This window comes from Micropterus dolomieu, linkage group LG02 (genome assembly GCF_021292245.1).
Source record: "Micropterus dolomieu isolate WLL.071019.BEF.003 ecotype Adirondacks linkage group LG02, ASM2129224v1, whole genome shotgun sequence".
NCBI classification, from domain to species: Eukaryota; Metazoa; Chordata; class Actinopteri; order Centrarchiformes; family Centrarchidae; genus Micropterus; species Micropterus dolomieu.
The window spans coordinates 26,450,881-26,463,962 of NC_060151.1; the positions used below are offsets into that span (position 1 = coordinate 26,450,881).

Genomic DNA, 13,082 nt, shown 5'->3' on the forward strand with positions numbered 1-13,082 from the left:
CAACATCCATCCAGACTTTGACATATTTCCTGCTCACGTTGTAAACAAGCACCCGCCTCCTTTTGTCATCCATTCCCATTGTCAGAGTCTGGATATGACCTTTTCTCTCCCCTCTCTGCCTCTAACCCCTCGTAGCCTTTTCTTTTCCTCCCTTCTCTCTTTCACTGTCGAAGACAAGCTGTTGCTCCGTCCCTGCGGGCCACTCCCTCACTTGTCTGCTCCTCTTTCCTCCTCCCCTGCCTCCCTCTCTCCCCTGCTCTCCTTCTTTCTCCCTCTCCCCACCTGTTGAAGCAATTGTTGGACAGACCATATTGTTGTCTTCTTACTTTTTTATGTCACTCACGAGGCTCCCCGCCCCTTTTCTATGGCTTTTTTCATTCCCTCTTTGCCACTCCCTCTCTTCCTCTCCCTGCTGGGTATAAAACTCAGAGACGATAGTTGAAGAGTGATATTAAGCAGTGCATCACATGAAGTCAAAACTATTTCTGCAGGGTTTCCCAACATCCGGTTACCTGCATAACACCAAGATTCCTCTGGTGACAGAGGGACACTAGCTGCTGCGCTTCTTTCCCATTTGGACGTAAAAAAGTTCATATTTTACCCAGCAGGCTGTGCAGATGGACAGAGGCATGTCTCTGTCTCTGTGGTGTGAGGAGGTGGAAGACATCAAGGGTCAGGACCAGAGCCAGACTGAGGCACAAGGCCAGGGCCACATCATGGGCTCGCCTCAGCTGCGGGCCGCCTGGGACCCCACAGTGTCCGGGCATCGTGTGATCCAGAGGCTGCTTCATGTGGAGGAGAGGTACATGCCCTCCATGCTCTACATCACCCTCATCCAGCGGGATCCAGAGCGCAGGGAGGAGCTCGCCAAATGGGCCCTGGAGGTATGAAACTCTCTCATGCTCCAGTTTGTCAGTTGTCCTCGTGGTGCCAGATGAATTATGTCATCGTGGCAGCTGTGATGCTGATGTCTCACATCTTTTTTTTTTTCTTCTCTTCAGGTGTGTTGTGAGTGCGGCTGTGATGAAGCAGTGTTCCCCCTGTCTGTCTCTCTGATGGACAGGTTCCTGTCTGACTCTTTGTCTCTACCTGTCTCACCGTACTGCCTGGCTGCCGGCTGCATCCTCATCGCCTCCAAACTCACGGAGTGTGACAACATCACCGCCGATACTCTCTGTGCTGCAGCTGAATACAGCTTTCAGCCTTCCAACCTGCGGGTGAGTCAGTCCAGCATACACGCATGAGTTTAAAAACATGCTTGTTTAAGATCTTATAGTCAGAGTTGTAGCTGTAGCTGTCTCTGTACACCCTTTAAGAATTCTGCTCTGGAGCCTCCTTGGAAAGGACCCTACTAGAGTCCTTTCCAGCTGCGAGTCCCTCATATTATCATAGCCTTTAAGCCAAATCACAAGGGCATTGCATATAAGACCATAAAATCAGTTAAAACTTGATTTTAAATGTAGAATGGTTTTATTCTAAAGAATTGTGAAAATATTTTGATTTGTCTTTTTTAATGGTTATGAGGCTTTAGCACATCCATCAACTGGATACAAGCCCATTTAAAACTACACAATCCAATCCAATTGGGCTACATCTAATTTTTTTCTTTTTAAATTACGGATTTATTTATCGCATATTAATTAAAATTTATTCTGTAAATTAGAAAAAGTAATGAAAGACGCCTCACAAGTTACCAGAGCCTAAAATTATGCATATGGACCATTTAATCTGCCTGTTATTTTTTCCATCAGTCAATTACACATTTGGTCTATGAAATCACAATCACAGTTTCCCAGGTCTCATAGCGATGTCTTCAAATGTCTTCCCGCACTAGAAGCTAGAAGCTAGAAAGAGAAATTGTAGCATTTTTTCACTATTTTTGCTTGATAAAAGATGATTAATCAATATAGTTGCCATCAACTGACTCATCTTGACTTAATACTTCAATTCAGTATTGGTACTTTCATCCAATTTTAATTTAAAGTGTATGGTTAATTAGTGATGTGGTCAGCTAGAACATTCAGTTGACTACAGAGAATTGTGTCACCTGATTCAGACTTTAAGACCAGTTGAAGACCATATGTATAAGATCTATCAAAATATAGCAATAAATAAATCCCTTATCATATCTATTTTCAGTTGTACCATTACACAATCACTTCTGATTCCTAAAAGCACCTGTTCCCTCCATTAGGAAATGGAACGTGTCATCCTCGCCACCCTCCGATGGGATACAGCAGCAGTGACTCCGCAGGACTTTCTCCCTCATTTTCTTGCCTCCGTGGAGGAGACAGGAGACGGAGACAGTAGTGACTCAGAGGAGGGTCTGCTCCCCACCCTGCGGCGGCACAGCGACACGCTAGCCGCCATGTGTGCCTGTGACTCCCGTTTTCTGGGAGCACCACCATCACTCGTTGCTGCAGCATCACTGAACTGTGCACTGCAAGGTCTGGGCAACAAGGGCCCCACTCACCTGGCAGTTATGAGTGAAGCCCTGGCGGAGCTCTGCCAGACTGACCTGGTGAGTACACCTGCAAAGTCTGAGGCTGTACATAGGCCTGTTTATTTTTACATTTTATTTTATTTTCATATGATTTGATCAGATTTAGGATTGGGGTTTTTGACTTGTTTTTTGCAGAGGTTGAGACTTGCAAGAATAAAGAGTTTTAATCAAAGAGACTTGTGTTTTGAGGGATCTGTTTATTTTATAGTCATGCCAACTGCAGGAAGATACTTGCTTCTAATTCAAAAACCATTTATTTGTCTTGCTTCCTAGGCAGTGCTGCAGTGCTACAGTGAGATGATTGAATATGCCCTCCGACAGCGGCTGAGGAGTGGGCTTCAGCAGGGCCCCATGGAGAAAGATGAAGAGGTGGAGAACGAGAGGGCTGGGACACCTACTGACATGAGAGAGATTGATTTCTAAACACTAAATCAGCTGTTGCATTGAAAGTTTGAATCAATCAAAACCTCTGAACCACAAGTTCATCAGTCAAACTGATACAAATTGATTATGACCTCAAAATGCTCTGACAAGTTTTTATATTTTGAAATGATTTTATTGAGTGACTGTTAATTTATTTTTTGCTTTATTTATTTGTGAACATTTTTGCAACTGTGTGTTTTCCATGTGCCATATTTTTATTATTTCAATTAATTTTATTGTAGTCCTAGATGTTATTTTGATGCATACTATTTATATCTTTTATTTATTATCACGTGCAATTGTTGACTCTTTGCTGTTAATTTATTTAAATTTGCCATGAATTTGTGTTTGTGTACTGAATTAAATATACAACAGATCTATTTTTCAAAGCAATTAAACGTTTAAAACGTTTGTACATATTTGGATCCATCTATTATTTGTCAATGGTGTAATGCTGCCTTCACTTACTATTCCTAGGCTGGTACTTGTGAGCTCTACGCTTACCCACTGAAAGAACAGTGACAAGAACAAATGTGTTTGTGGCTTTATTCCATGAAGTGCCAAATGTTTCATTATGAGTTGACATTACTTTCACTATCGCAACTAACAATTCGATAAGTTTTATCATTATCAAAAAGTTATATCATTTCCGATAGTACCTGAAGGCAGCACAGTCGGCCGGTGCTGGAATCTTATGACGTCATTTTTATCCGACACACATACTTGTCGTGTTTTGAGCATTGGACCAGATATTAACAACATACGTGCAGTAACGTTAAGACCGGAGATCTTTTAAGATATGTTGTGTTATAACAAATTTTAATTGTGGTTTTAATATCGGCGGATCTTTAACGAAGAATTCAAAGAAAATCGGGAGATATTATTGAACAACGCAGGAAGAACTGTGCTAGACGCCTAACGTTATCGCTACGGTAATGGACACCAGACCCTGTTAAGTTATTATATCACCTGTAAAATTATGTTTTTAGAACTGTTAAGGTTGAAAATGTTGAAATAAGATCAGCAGTTCAGTCATGCCCCTGATTTATTCTCACAGGTGATCACAACCTTTTAACGTTGGATTCTTCCACGTCACGCATCCGTGTTGTCCAATTTTAAGCTAGTTAACGTTAGCTAACTAGCTACTGACATGAACAATACCATAATACTAATATATCCGAATGATATATTCCATTACTTTACACTTCTGTCGTGTTAAACTCAATTTATCCTGATAATTCAGCTAAAAAAAAATAGTTTTTTCAGCTCAAAATTTACAGTTACCGTCAAACTTCACTTAAGAAATCTGATATTTCTGTTGCCTCTTAACGTTATTCTATGAAGACAGACACGTCTAAAAATTAAATATTTTAAACTTTAACAAATCTATAAAGTTTTCTGGTAAATTCGGCATACAGTGTAGACACTAGCCACCAACCAGAATGTTTTCAATAGTAACTTACAAGTACAAGTAAGTTATGATCGAGGTTAATGTCAGTCAGCCAGGTGTGGTTTATACCATAGGTTTGTACTTGAGTCATTTTATAGTTGGGGACAAATTGAAACACAATATGATAAACACTGTGTGCACCTTAAATGAAAGTCTGATACTGGTCATGTGGACGATACGTTGCCCTTGTCTTCTGTTACACTGAAAAGATCTACAGATCAAATCCAGCATACAAAGCTTAAATGCAGCAGTGTTCAGGCAACAATAAACCAAACTTGGTGAAATACTATACTGTTCTGTTACAGAAGACACACCTGTCCACTGCAGACAGCAGGCAATGACCAGAAATCTTAATAGTGGTATAACAATTTATACTGTATATGAATAACCAGATTACTCAATGTTTAAAAAGACAATGTAAAATCTTAAATAAGACAAAGAAACTATTGTTTTATATTTGTTCAGCGAACCTGCATACAACCCAGGTACTGATGAGAACTGACACATTACAACAGTGGTTTCCAAACTTTGAGGTACCCCCACAGCCCTGTCAAGTGAACGATCCTTCAACAATCACACCTAACATGTACCAAATGTATATGTTTTTCATGCAATTTAATAGTCAGTGTAAAGGTTGATTTGGCTACTGCCATACAAGCTGATGTTCCAACCATTTAACCGTTAGTGTTGGCTAATCATTTGGAGGGCTGCAACTAACAATTATTTTCAATGTCAATTATTTTCTCGCTTAACTGATCAGTTGTTTAGTCTGTAAAATGTCAGAAAATGGTGAAAGATGTCGATCCTAGTTTTCAGCCCAAATATATTTGGGAGTTTACTGTTATAGAGGTGTAAAGAAACCACAAAATATTTACATTTAAGAATTTTACTCAAACCGATTATCAAAATAGTTGACAACTAATCGACTAGTTCATCGATTAAATGTTAGCAATATATTTGAACCATTTATTTTTTATTATTCATTAGCCTGCATTTAGCTACCTGTTTAGACTTATGTGCTCAATAAGTAGTTTACACTCACTCTTACATAATTGCAACAGGTACAGTGGTGTGTAGGCATTACAGCTGCCTTAATATGTGGATATATTCTTTTAATACAATAATAAATAACAATTTTTCTAATTTGTTGGGTTTATTTGCAATCTTTTCACGTACCCCCTGACAACTGCAGAAGTACCACTGGTTGGGTATCACTGCACTACAAAATAATCGTCTTGGCTAGTTTTTATTTCTCACTCGCCTCTGTCTCTTATTCTTTTCTGTGGTAAGATTGTAGCTTTTCTGTCACAGTTTTGCACTCAATATTGTAATATTCATTGTTTTCTATTTTGAAGGAAGATGAACGTGAAACCTGGCTGGCTGCTGCTTTTGTCCATCGCTGTTGGGGTCTGGTCAGTGCCTATTGATCGCAATGTAGGCAACCAGGAAGCAAAACAGGAAGTGCAAGAGGAGAACGGGGTAATGGTCTCAATAGTATCGTCATAATATTAGTTTTAGTTGAGATTCAGTTTGTTTGTGAACAACCTGTTCTTTACAACACCCTCTTGCAGGACACTGGCCTGTACTACGACAGGTATCTCAGAGAGGTGATTGAGGTTTTGGAAACAGACCCTCACTTCAGAGAGAAACTGCAGACAGCAAACACCGAGGACATCAAGGTCGGCTTCCATTTCTTACTCTTCCTGCCTTCGTTGTCACTCACAAATTGTCCTTGTTTACATTTCACAGGTATCAAGAAGATCTGACAATTAATCTGTTCTTCTCACCTGTGATGTCTTGTGTTCTCCGTCAGAATGGTCGTCTCAGTAAAGAGCTGGACCTGGTCAGTCACCATGTCAGGACTCGCCTGGATGAGCTGAAGCGTCAGGAAGTTTCTCGCCTCAGGATGCTGCTCAAGGCCAAACTGGACAGCACCAGCATACAGAGTGAGTTGTGTTTTCAGAGAGAGGGAGAGAGCATGTACTTTTACCTGTATGTATAAGATCTATTTAAAGATCCCCAGAGGAAAATTGGATGGTTGACGTGCAGAGAGAGGCATACAAATAACAAATACCAATGTTTAGTGTTGTATTGTCTTTTTATTTTTATAAGTAGCTTTATTATTATATTATCGAATTTAAGTCATAACCTTTTGCTCCAAATGAAAAATAACTAAACTTATTAATTGAAAAGATTAACTTGGTACATATTTTGGTTTATCAACTAATCAACAGTTTAAATTATTATAATTATATTATTATTATAATTATCAATTCCTAATAACTGATTATTTCAACAATGTAGGCATTGAATCTTCATTGAGAGGTTTACAGTTTAAAATGGATACACCTACCACATACCACATTTTTAGGTTTGCAAATGCAAAATAAAACAACAACAGCAACTCAAATACATAAACATGCAAATATTCACTGTAAGCTGTAAACATTTTAATTGACAGATATGATAATTGAGGTATCATGTGCAGAATATTCTTGCAATTATTCATTGTAATCACTTATTATACTCTGTAAGTATAAATATACAAATACAATGTGTTAGTTTTCACTATCAGCGCATAGAAACAGCATAATACAAAAGCATCTCGTGTAAAATGTTATCCATTCCTTGCATAAATATACATATGAATGCAAATTAGTAGAGTTAGTAGTGATAAGGGAATGTAGCCTCCATACAGAGCTGTGTATGTACAGGACATAATGGAAGTCATGTCAAAAGTGCAGCATGTATTTGGTAATTGTGTATTTGTCTTCTGTGAAGCCCTTCAGATGGACCACGCCTCCCTGCTGAAGCAGTTTGAACATCTGGATCCCCACAATCAAAACACCTTTGAGGCCAAAGACCTTGAGCTGCTGATTTCGACGGTAAGATCCTTCAGCGATAAATTAGAAACTGTGTTTTTGTTGGCCCCTGAGAGTGTAAAAGTCTTTCCATCCAGCTGACCACAGGGAAGTGATGAACCCCCCTCCCATTTCAGCAGAATCATTACACTGATCAGACTCAAGGGTGCTTCAATTACAGGTCAAAACAGTACGGCAGACCTGACTGACTGATTGTTGCAGACAGCAAGAAGTTGTTGTTTTGTATTAAATCCACGTTTGATTAAAAGCTTCAAAGAATTCCAAGGTGACAGCCGTCTGTCGGGCTTTTTGTCTAGGCCACCAAGGACCTGGAGAACTATGATGCCGAGAGACACGAGGAGTTCAAACGCTACGAGATGCTGAAGGAGCACGAGAGACGGGAGTACTTGAAGAGCCTGGACCAGGAGAAGAGGGAGAGAGAGGAGAAGAGAATGCAGGACCTGAAGGAGAAACACCGCCAGCACCCCAAAGTCAATGCTCCGGTAGGCACAAATGCATTCATGTTAGCAGTTTTGAGTGAAAGTGAATCAAGCTCTCTTACATATTTTTCATCTTTCTGCTGTGTTTTCCCCACACTCAGGGTAGTGTTGCTCAGCTACGGGAAGTTTGGGAAGAGACGGACGGACTGGATCCCCAGGAGTTCAACCCAAAAACATTTTTTAAACTGCATGGTGAGTTCTTGTAACCCATATTCTTATCAAACTAATAAGTTTGATATGAGCAAAATTCTTTTTATTTTCTTCCCTGTTTAGATACAAATGAAGATGGCGTTTTAGATGAGCAGGAATTGGAGGCTCTCTTCACTAAAGAGGTGAGGAAACCTACAGTACATCATGGCTTCTTCAATTTTACTTTGAGTTTGCCAAAACCTCAAGGTTTTAAAATGAACACCCTGATGAAACCCCTTGAAATGCCATGACAGAAAATCAAAAATGGATGATCATCTATTTGAAAACACAGCTGTTTCGTAAAAATAGCTAACATCTGTTATTTCCCTCCTCCAGCTGGAGAAGGTCTACGACCCGAAGAACGAGGAAGATGATATGATGGAGATGGAGGAAGAAAGGCTAAGGATGAGGGAGCACGTCATGAAGAATGTGAGTCTAAATTATTTACTTTTATCTTTCCGCTCTTGTTTTCATTGTTTGCCCAGCCTCCACTTTTCTCTCTGCTCTGCTTCAACTGATGCAGTTTACGTCTCTGTGTTAAAAGGTGGACGCTAATAAAGATCGTCTCGTCAGCCTGGAGGAGTTCCTCAAATCCACAGAGAAGAGGGAGTTCAATAATCCCAGAGAGTGGGAGGTAAAGAGCCCAGAGGTGGCCTAAAGGTTGGGGAAGTGGGCAGGTGATTGGACAGTCCGTGGTTCAAATCTCAGCACAAGCCGGGAAGGTGTAGGTGGAAAGGTTTAATGGCTAATGCTACACTTTCTCTCATCAACTTGCACATTTGGAGCTGCTCCCACAAGCGACTGCTGTGAATAGACGTAATGTTACGTTTAGTTAAAAGAGCACTCCACCAATTTAACATAGTCAGACTCATGAAGGATCGAGATTGATGCAGCAGAACAAGCAGATATGGTCTTTGTTGTTCCACACATTCTTCTTCCTTATTAAAAAGTGGCGGTGTGTTATGCTAGTAGCAGCTAACGTAGCCTCAAGCAGAGATGAGGAGCAGGCTACTCGGGCGTAGTAAGCTTACTTCTTTTTAACTCCACACGCCAAGATTCAACTTGCAGTCTTCAGACTTATCCTCATCACTCACAGTAATATAAAGGAATAAAAGGTTTTATATTATCAAGTACTAGTATGTGTAAAATCAAATACTTTCCCCTTTAACTTGCTTAGTTAAATAAGCGAGTGTGCACATCAGGACTGGATTCTTAACAGGCTTGTGTAAATGTGTCATTGTCGAAATTATCCTCAGTTTCAGTGAGTGAGTTTTAATGTGATGAAAATATCACATTTTTTATAATAAGCAGCAGGCAACTGGCATGAACCATAATATAGATTTGGTTGTGCTGTACCATTTCAAGTAGGGATTATGATTTTTCATTAGCAAAACTCACTACAGTGGACTGTATGCCTATGCCTAACCTTTATGGTAAAATATGTATATATAATATGTACATATGATAAGTAAAGATAGAGAATTGCAACTAAAGCAGGACCGACTGATGGGGTTTGCGTACATCAGAATCAAGAAGGTTTAGGAATTAGTTTCAGAAACAACATTAGTTTTTACAAACCCATAACATTTTAATAGTAGTGTAAATTCCTGCCATCTCTCTAGACCCTGGACACCAAGCCGGTGTACACGGACGAAGAGCTCCAGCGGTTTGAGGCCGAACTCCGGGACAAAGAGGAAGAGCTGAAGAGGAGGGCGGAGACTCTGCATCAGGAGCAGGAGCTGCTGAAGGAGAGAGGCAAAGCCCTAGAGGCCCAGAGGAGAGAGTACCAGCAGGTAACTGAGCCACCATGTCAGTCACGGCTTTATAATCATCTCAGACAGGACTAAAAGAGCGGATCTATTGACGTAAATTGAATGATAGTGGTCAAACTTGAGCAACAATTTTTAGCCTTAAAGGGTACCTTCAGTATTTTTCGACTTCGACCCTATTTTCCTATGTTTTTGTCTCTATGTGACTAATTGGGTAACATTGAAATTATTAAGCGAGCGTGCTGCAGTCGGCAGTAGCGAAATAGCACTGCAACGTAATCCTTGCGGGCAATGGAGCCTTGTCGGAGGAGCTCTACTAAAGTGCTTGTTTTTGCCACTGACAGACTTAGATTGTTATTGCAAGTGTCTGTCAGCATTATAGAAAAAGGGTCCATACAGACGTAGACATTATTTTAAACCGTAAGATCCTCTTTATTTTCCACCATACTCCCTTGACAAAAATAGTAAGTGGTCTAGGTTGAAAAAATACCAAAGTTACTCTTGAATAACATGTAAAGGTAATAATTCAATTACATTTTCTTCAATTTCAGGCAGTATTAGAGATGTCTCAGAGACAAAAGGAACAGCAGGCAGCAGACGGGCAGCCTCCAGCAGGTCCTAATGGAGAACTACAGTTCCAGCCAGAGACACAAAAAGGTAAACAATCTGAGATAGGATGTATGTGGTATTGTTGGTATGGATTTCTGTTTTACCAGTTTTTATTGTGTGAATCTTTATTTCTTTCTCTCACAGAGGCAAAAGCTCCAGCTGAACACGAAGCCGAAGCCCAGAATAATCTGCCTGCAGAGCCTCCACAGAATCTGCCTATACACACTTAACACAGCGCACTCTGACAGCCTTAACACACACACACACACACACACACACACACACACAGTCATTGCACTGACACAGATATCCAGATGGGTTCTACAAAATGAATTATGTGAACTGTATATATAAATTCAGACAGACTTGGCTGGTGAATCATGGCGTATTGTACTGTGTTCATTTCTGTGGTCTACATTAGATTAAAGATCTCAAAACAACAGACAACATTGTGTATTTTCAGAAATCTTCAGTTTCAGTGAAGTTTTCATTAATGCTTCAGTGTAAAATCTCAAACCTCTTCAAATAAAGTCTTAATTTTAATCCCTCTGAACCAGACTCCTCAGACTTTAATTACGTGGGTGACCACTGGCCAGGACTATCTACACTCCAACTTGTGTTTTCCTCTCCTCCCTGTTAACTCGCATACAACAGTAATGCAGCGTGAGATTGTATTCCTGGTGAATGGCATTTTTCTCCACAGATCAGTCAGAAAGCAGTATTATTAAACTCCAATGTTTATCTTTCTTGAAACTCGGCCTCTAGGTCAAGTTTTCTCATTAGATTAGAGACGGACATTTTGATGTCAGGTGTTGACAAGTTGCACAACTAAATGCAGCTTACTCTAAACGTTAAATACAAAATAAAGAACCCAGTTTTTTGGATCCAATTTTGCAGCCTTGCTACAGAATTAAAAGATCCAAATGTTGGAAAAACAAAAAATAAATTTGTGAGCCCGTTGTAACAATAAACCTTATTCACTTGTCTCTGAGGCCAGATCTGGCCCCTGAGTTTGTGAGCCCTGCTCTACCCTTGTACAAATTACAAATGCTAGAGGTTTTATTTTTAATGATCGTTTTTTTTAGGTATGTATGCTTTTCAAAGTATACAAATCAAATCATGCTTAGTTTTTCCTGGCAGTGTAAATTGTGTGAGATAAAATGAGCTGTTATTGATCCACAAAGACAAATAAGTACAGGAAGTACAGATAAACAGTAGAAGTAAGAAATAAAATAGTGATAGAAATCAACTTGCACCTCAAACTAATATCTCTAATGTCTCTGAACAAAGTCACATAATGGTGTTATCAGCAGCAAGTCAGTAAGGTACGGTATACTAAACACCATATGTAGTTTACTTTGATGGAGGATCACATGATATATTGCATCAAGTGCATTGTATATATAATATTGTATTTATGTAAGCATAAGGATAATTTGATGCAAACCACTATAACGGTGTGCAATAAAATATAGTAGAGTATTGTAAGTGATAATAAATGAAGAGAAGTTGTTGAGTGTCCTGAGTTTGAAATGGATCCATGTGTATCACCCTGTTGAGATGTGGGGCCTCCTCCTCCTCCTCCCCCTCTTCCTCCTTTGGCTCACTGTATGTCTCTGCAGACACTGAGCCTGTTGTGCACTGTCATGGCTCCCTAGGGACCTGCTGATCCTTGTTTTTGTCCCGCTGACGAGATGCTCCTCTGGCCGCCGCTCAGGGCATTCCTATCTGCATTCCTCTAACCCGCTGACCTCTCATGACCCTGCATGGCCCCTCCTCTCCTGGTGTCCATGCAGCTGCCTCCTGTCAGTCACTGCTGTCAATTCATCCAGATAAAGATGTCTTAAAGAAGCTGCCTGCATAATGAAGTCAGTGTTTATTATGATGCAATCTTTAGAGTTCAGAGACACAGCAGAGCAGATTTATTTTGAAATCTTCAATCTCTTGGATATTGAAGCAAATACAGCTGTTCCTCCATCAGAGTCATCATCTTATTGAGTGTAACCATGCACTTTATGGTTGCACAATGGATGTTTTGATATTTTCCAGCCCGTGTCAGCCATTATCGATACCAAAATACACTTCTGTTTTAGCACAGATGCAGGTGCAATACAGATAAATCATTATACTTGTATTCTGTTGCAAATTAAGTTGCATAGTCCAAGAGGGGGAAAAAAGACATTGTCAGCATACGTTAGATACATTATTAGTGTGTCTTCTGTTATGCAAAAGCCAATGAGAGATGCTTTAACTACAAACAGTGGTTTTATAAACTAAGATGAAAATTTACTTTTAAAACCATTTTTGTAAGCTGAGATAAAAACTCAAGAACACCTATCGTGTTCAAAAATGAAATGTTTTTTTAAATGCCAGTAACTGTTTATATCACACAATAATACCTAAAATTTTAAAAATCAAAAACAAGTTGAAATTGAAGATTATATTTCAACCTATACTTTATAACCTAAAGAAAAGTAAACAGTTACACATATGGGGTCTTATTATTTATTTTGCAGCATTGTGCCTGTCTTTATTTTATAACCTGTTCAGAGCTCAGCCAATGTCCTTCAAGATGAGATGTTCTGCTCCCTGCGGGAACTTAAACAGGTCTGTTGTTGTGTTGTGTCTTGTTTCAGACCAGAGGTAGCTCTGAAGCTGTCAACACACTGTCAGTCTGTCTGTTAGGACATCATGGCAGGAGGACATGATGCAGTGAGATCGTGTGTATATACTGTGTTTTAAAGGTACCTTTTACTTAGAAATACTGAAACTTTACTT

At 39.7% G+C, this 13,082-nt stretch overlaps 2 protein-coding genes across 2 annotated transcripts; both read left to right on the plus strand.

Annotated features, from left to right (window-relative positions):
• The first annotated feature begins 629 nt into the window (after positions 1-629).
• On the plus strand, positions 630-2,926 carry ccndx (cyclin Dx). Its single transcript, XM_046043433.1, has 4 exons — positions 630-884; positions 1,002-1,217; positions 2,195-2,521; positions 2,777-2,926. Exons 1-4 carry the CDS (start codon positions 630-632, stop codon positions 2,924-2,926), a joined length of 948 nt encoding a protein of 315 aa, XP_045899389.1.
• A 695-nt stretch (positions 2,927-3,621) lies between these two features.
• Positions 3,622-10,857, plus strand: nucb1 (nucleobindin 1). The gene is made up of 13 exons (XM_046041530.1): positions 3,622-3,858; positions 5,732-5,855; positions 5,948-6,055; positions 6,190-6,322; positions 7,158-7,261; positions 7,555-7,740; positions 7,839-7,929; positions 8,011-8,069; positions 8,263-8,355; positions 8,471-8,560; positions 9,549-9,719; positions 10,247-10,352; positions 10,449-10,857. The coding sequence occupies exons 2-13, from the start codon at positions 5,736-5,738 to the stop codon at positions 10,532-10,534; spliced, it is 1,347 nt and encodes a 448-aa protein (XP_045897486.1). The 5' UTR covers positions 3,622-3,858; positions 5,732-5,735; the 3' UTR covers positions 10,535-10,857.
• Positions 10,858-13,082: the final 2,225 nt, after the last annotated feature.

Coding starts and splice junctions, on each gene's coding strand:
- ccndx (XM_046043433.1), top strand. CDS start 630: ATGTCTCTGTCTCTGTGGTGTGAGGAGGTGGAAGACATCAAGGGTCAG. Junction 885..1,001: donor TCGCCAAATGGGCCCTGGAG/GTATGAAACTCT, acceptor TCTTCTCTTCAG/GTGTGTTGTGAGTGCGGCTG. Junction 1,218..2,194: donor TTCAGCCTTCCAACCTGCGG/GTGAGTCAGTCC, acceptor TCCCTCCATTAG/GAAATGGAACGTGTCATCCT.
- nucb1 (XM_046041530.1), top strand. CDS start 5,736: ATGAACGTGAAACCTGGCTGGCTGCTGCTTTTGTCCATCGCTGTTGGG. Junction 7,741..7,838: donor ACCCCAAAGTCAATGCTCCG/GTAGGCACAAAT, acceptor CCCCACACTCAG/GGTAGTGTTGCTCAGCTACG. Junction 8,070..8,262: donor AGGCTCTCTTCACTAAAGAG/GTGAGGAAACCT, acceptor TCCCTCCTCCAG/CTGGAGAAGGTCTACGACCC.